This window comes from Herpailurus yagouaroundi, unplaced genomic scaffold (genome assembly GCF_014898765.1).
Source record: "Herpailurus yagouaroundi ecotype Mexico unplaced genomic scaffold, PumYag 100, whole genome shotgun sequence".
Classification (NCBI taxonomy): domain Eukaryota; kingdom Metazoa; phylum Chordata; class Mammalia; order Carnivora; family Felidae; genus Herpailurus; species Herpailurus yagouaroundi.
Window position 1 is genome coordinate 26,751,268 of NW_024412391.1, and position 6,000 is coordinate 26,757,267.

The window sequence follows — 6,000 nt, forward strand, 5'->3', positions numbered from 1 at the left end:
ACATCTGCACAGTCCTAGTCTCTAGGACAGAGTAGAATTGGCTGTCTTATTTAACCTAGCTGGAAAGGAGATGAAATACTTATCTACTGGAAAATTAAGGTAATGACTGAAATCTTACAATTTTAGCCTTTCTTGCCAAGAAAGATTTTTTTTTTTTTCTATAGGGCTCATCTGGCCATCTTCTTTTGATTATTAAAAACAAAAACAAAAACAGACTCTCTTCCCATAGAGATTATTTCTCATGCATTTTCTGGTAGTTTCACTTAAAGACTTCAAGTCTTTGTTGTAAACAGTACAGTCCTTGAGGGCGTGTTCATAGAGCTCCTAAGGGTCAGAGAAGAATGGTAACACTTCTGTGGGTTTCCTGTAGTGACTTTAAGTTGTGCTTTGATAACTTGTGTATTTTCCAGATTGCTGATTCCAGGGATGATTTAAGGAGGTTTGATGGTTCAAGAAACAACCCTGCATTTTCAACTGTTAATCCAAGAATGCCAGTGTCACCAAAGGTAAGTGCCCATTTCCCTGCAAAATGTTAGAAAGAAATGCTGTGGAAGACTCCAAAATTTTGAAGGTCTTTTGAGAAGGTCTCCATTTGTTTTCATTCACGTATGCTAAAATTAAATATACTGCAACTTCTGTCTTGTTGGTTCCATTTTAAAATATATTCGAGAACCTTTAAGATTTCCTGCATTTTGGAATTCCAAAGGGCTAAATAATGTAAATATCTATTACATGTGGAAAAAAAAAAATCTCCTTTTTAGTTTTGCCATGACACACGTTGGTTTCCGTGAGATACTTTCCTTTAAAAAACACGTCAGAATGGTAAGTAGAAGAGCCAGGATTCCAATAGATTTCATTAACCTCTCAAAATAACTTCTATGGTTGGTTAATAAATGCCAGATGGCCCAGCAGGGTACTCGTGGGTGAACAGAAACAATAAAACTACTTCTTACCCAGTAGTTACTCTGTGAGGATGTAGGTTTCACAGAGGCATTGAGTAATAGTTGGTTTGTTCACCAAGTCATGTCGAATGTGGTTCACATCCTGTTCCCATCCGTTCCCAGGGTGGCTTACCAAGACCTGTGGGGGGTTTGCACAGTGCAGGATTATAAAGTAAGCATGCTGAGAGTATTGAATTATTAATCCTTATCTGCTCACCACAGCCCCTGCTCTCCCACTGTTCTATTAGGTCTCAGTCCCAATTAGTTATATGGGAGCTGTGTGTTTTGGGGGAAGAAGGTGGGAGGTATTGGCAAGGCTGAGGTCCTAAGTAAAAAATATATAACATGATGATCTATAAAGGAAAAGCATGACCTTCTGTCTCACTCCTATCATAATGTCTGCCTCTCCTCCCCAATAGGGAACAGTTTCGAAAGCCCAGCAAAAGCATAATTTGGAGAGCATGTAAGGGACATTGCCCTAAGGAGGTGACTTGGAGTCTCTGTTGCGAATTTAGGCTGGAAGATATTTTGTTCAGGAGCTGTCCTTCAGCTTTTGGTTCAAAGCACATTTCTTGGGCCTCTTGGGACCACTCTTTATAAGGTTCCTTGTGGAACAGTCCATGGAAAGGCCATGAAGTCTGTGAGGAAGAACAGTGAACCATTATTTCTCCACAGGGTGAAGTCACTTTCCTCTGTAAAAATATTGGCTGGTAGTAACCAGCTGCCACTGTTTAATGATTGGAGACCAGGTTTTGTACCCCTATTTCTCTGTCACAGGACTGACTGGTTGCTACAGTAAGGTACTGTCCACAAAAACTAGTACTGAAAGAAGGATATGCTCAGGGCAGATTTTTTTTAAAAGAATAAGTTTCCTTTTATACCTTCTGGGCTCTTATAAAAGAACCATGGGGTTGTTTGAATATGTGATTTGAGGTGGGTATTAGGACAACTGCCTAAGGAACAGATGGGAAGGGCCTGGTCTGCCATGGCTAGGAGGTGTTTTTCTCAGAACCTGCCAGCAGAGGGCAAAGTAACACATTTGACAGCTTTCTGAAAGCTTGGCAGGCTCATTGCTTTTCTGGATTTCTGATGAACTCAGCTAGCATTTCTTGGTTAGATGCCCAGTTTCTTCTGTTATCAGGAAGTAATTCTTAAAGGAAGAGCTCTCTGGGTTAGTTGAAATCACTTTCAACAATCATCATTTGCCATAACAGAACTCCTTACTGCTCCAACAGTAAGGGAATGTAGTGGGATTAATAAAAACAAATACATATATTTAAATCACTGATAGAACAGACACTAATATATTGTCTTCTCCTGAAAATCAAATTAATCTCAGGCAAACAAAAGTTCTCTTTGCATAATGAAATCCACTTGATGATTTCTTTTTAAACCCCCCAGGGCCCAGATCACATTCCCCAGAGGTCCTGATGTAATCGGTCTGAGGTGCAACCTGGACTTTGGGGTTTTTGAATTGCCGCCAGTGCTTAGACCCACTGGTCTAAGACAGCTTTGGTCTGTGGTCCTCTTTCTTGTCCACCCCACTTCTTGTTTCTAGATGTATCTTTATGTAACTTACTTTTACATGTAATCCACCATTTCTGTACCACACTCTACACCTTCCTGTCTTCACCGTATGTCTCCTCTTCACCTTTCACAGCCCTATACATCCTTAAAGATCCATCTCCAATAGGGGCGCCTGGGTGGCTCAGTCAGTTAAGTGTCCGACTTCAGCTCAGGTCATGATCTCATGGTTTGTGAGTTCAAGCCCCACATCGGTCTCTGTGGTGACAGCTCAGAGCCTGCTTCGGATCTGTGTCTCCCTCTCTCTCAAAAATACACCAAATATTAAAAAAAAAAAAAAAAAAGATGGATCTCTGGTGGAAAACACTGTTTTCCTTTACTTTCTCCTCCCCAGCTTCCCCAGCTAGGGAGCAGGGATTACTAGTACTCTCCTAGCTGGCAGCAGCCAGTCAATATGAATTGCTCTGATTTAATAATATTTTTTTTTAAAAATTGAAACTTTATATGTAGCACCTTTCTGTACAAACTCACAAGGTCTTTTTTTGAGCCTAATATCAATGTTGAGCATCAGTAAACTTAATATGGTTAACAGAACTTTGGAGTATTAGCCCAGAAAGCACTAAACACCCTGAACTCTCCCAGTCCCAGGCTCTTGTACCTCTTAGCTTTAGGGAAAACACCTCAAAACCTGTGCTTAGTGGCCAGGGTGTCAGGAACATCACAGTGTGTATCAGTCACTTGCCCTGTTCTCACACTCCCAGCCTTGAAGGTCTGTGGTCCTCACTAACACACCTCCTGTTCCATCCTCACACCTTAACACTCCAAGCACATGGTTAGCTGTGGTGGAGGCTTCTTGTTACTTCATTTCACATTAGCATTTCCCACCTCAGACCACAAAGACGCACACACACCATTCCCCCTGCCCCCCAGCCTCCTTGCCATCATGATGCAGATGACTGCACAGAGGAGCAAACAACACCACATATCACCTTGCCTCTCTCTGGGACCTGGCACTAATCAAGGCAAAATTATTTACAGGTTTCCTTCCCCTCACTCAGAGACTCTATCTACCAACCAGCTGTTACCTTTATTACAACATGCCATTTCTTCAGATCAAATCACAAATTGGGATTGGTCTTTACTAGGCCCATGGCTAAGTCCCATTTTACAGATTTACAAAGATTCCCAAGAGAATTCAACTGCCAGCTAAGGCCACACAGTTTTCCTTTAGAAGCCACATTAAGTATTTTGCCTGTTACATTCTAGTTTTACATTTTAAGTCTTTTAATGGCTACATTATTATTTGGCTGCATTAAAAGAGAGAAAGTAATCAATGTCAACTGCTTGAGAGGCATTTGGAAATGCCTTAGGGGGCTCCATGTTCATTGGTTGTGGAATTTTAGACGCTCTAGGGGAAAACATCTTGAGTGAGAGTTGGGAGCCTTGACATCTTGCTCTTAATCACTGAGACTGGGGGCAAATCATTTTACCTGTCCCGTTCTTCCACTAGGCTTAAACCACTATGCTCTCTGCTTTAGGACAAGCACCTAGAATAGTGCCTATGCTTTGTAGTTAAACTATTAATCAATGCAGTTTTTTGAGCATTTACTTTTTTTTTTTAATTTTTTTTAACGTTTATTTTTGAGACAGAGAGAGAGCATGAATGGGGGAGGGTCAGAGAGAGGGAGACACAGAATCTGAAACAGGCTCCAGGCTCTGAGCTGTCAGCACAGAGCGTGACGTGGGGCTTGAACTCACGGACCGCGAGATCATGGCCTGAGCCGAAGTCGGCCGCTTAACCGACTGAGCCATCCAGGTGCCCCTTGAGCATTTACTTTTTAGGTTACAGGAAAGCAGAAATGTTAGGGGACTTACCCAAGGTTGATATAGTTGATTTTTGTAGAGCTGCCTACAAATAGTTGCTTTGACCACCTCAATTTCATGATTCCTTTGGGGCCAGGACTTCAAGAAGCTCCCATTGGTGAGGAGATCCCAGACTCGTGATTCACGGAGTCTTGTGACACACGAAGGGCCTGAAGGAAAATCAGGCGGTGGGTCTTTAGGAAGTCACTCAGTCTGCTATTTGGTTTTTCAAGAGAACCATATTTAGGGGGAAACTCCTACATACTTGCTCAGACACACGGAGGAGGAAGAGTGAGGACCACTGTTAGCAGTTGGTAACCATGTCAGAAATGTGACAAACTTGTTCTGTTTCTCTTGTCTTACAGGAGGTCAGTCCTCTCAGCAGCCATGAAACTACAGAATGCAGCAACAGTCAATCAAAGATTGAGTTGGGTGTTTCAAGAGTTAAATCTTTCCTTCCTGTTCCTCGAAGTAAAGTCACCCAGTGTTCCCAGAACACCAAAAGAAGCAGCAGCAGCAGTAATACAAGGCAAATAGAAATAAACAACAACACAAAAGAAGAGATTTGGAACTTCCACCAAAATGAACAAGTAGAAAAACCTAACCAATAGGCCTGCCTACAATTGTCTCATTCTTAACTTCTGTATATTTCACACAGAAACCAAGGACAACAAGATGTAAATACCTTTAAATGGAGGAAATGTTTTCACTGTAATATAAAGTATGAGTGCGGGACCACTATTCAATTCTTTTGTAAAGAATGTATTTATAACCAACATTTTGTCACTTTTTTTTTTTTTTCCAATTCTGTAGGATTGAACTTCAATACCAGGAAGTGATGCCAACTTTTCAAGTAGTTTTATAATAGAAATATTGTAATAGTTTTAATCAACATGTTCAGGGGTATTAGAACTGTCAGTGTACTGTATATCTATATATATGTATATATGTATATTTTAAAAAGTCCATGAACCATATTGCATACACGTTACAAAATGTACAACATTGGCTTTTAAATAGCAATCATAATTTTATGTTGACTAGAAAGGGGCAATAACAAACCATTTCTAAACAGTTAATTTCCATTAAAAGCCATATTAAGTATTTTGCCTGTTAAATTCTAGTTTTACATTTTAAATCTTTTCATGGTTAAATTGCTGATTGGTTGCATTATGTATATTTATGCATATAAGTTTGCATTATGACTCCTGCAAAATATGAAATTATATAATGCAATAAAAGTGTTATCTTTCTTACAAAAGTTTTGTACCTAAGTGGATATAACTGCAAATGCTTCAATAAATTAATTTAGAGTTAACTCCCTCTTCTATTTAATTCTAGTAGCACAACTGATAAAGTTGACAATATTTTCTGGAAGTGTTTCTTTGAAAATTACTAATGAAATTACATATACAATTCAGAGTTAAAATGCTTTGACACCAATAAAATACTGAATTGGTGAAATGCTTTTGCAGTAGAGTTTCTATCTATATAGCTCTTTGTGTTCACTTACCGAATGTGTTCTCCACACTGGCTTTTCAAAGTAGCTGTTCACAGAAAGGCCCACTCTTGTCAGAAAGTGTTAAATAAAAACAAAACATTTAAGTGGAGCTCTAAGAATAAGATGTTCACTGAACATCTTTTTCTCTCATAAATACCCCCCAAAAGGTAT

At 39.7% G+C, this 6,000-nt stretch overlaps 1 protein-coding gene across 5 annotated transcripts in view; it reads left to right on the forward strand.

The window, feature by feature from the left end:
- The window catches only part of CTTNBP2 (cortactin binding protein 2), a 150,147-nt gene extending 144,355 nt beyond the window's left edge, over positions 1 to 5,792 (forward strand). For all 5 annotated transcript variants that reach the window (XM_040472150.1, XM_040472152.1, XM_040472151.1 and 2 more), the window contains 2 exons: positions 411 to 506; positions 4,694 to 5,792. In XM_040472150.1, the coding sequence (XP_040328084.1) occupies positions 411 to 506; positions 4,694 to 4,939 (342 nt within the window). In that variant the 3' untranslated portion in view covers positions 4,940 to 5,792. The remainder of the gene's footprint in view (positions 1 to 410; positions 507 to 4,693) is intronic.
- Positions 5,793 to 6,000: the final 208 nt, after the last annotated feature.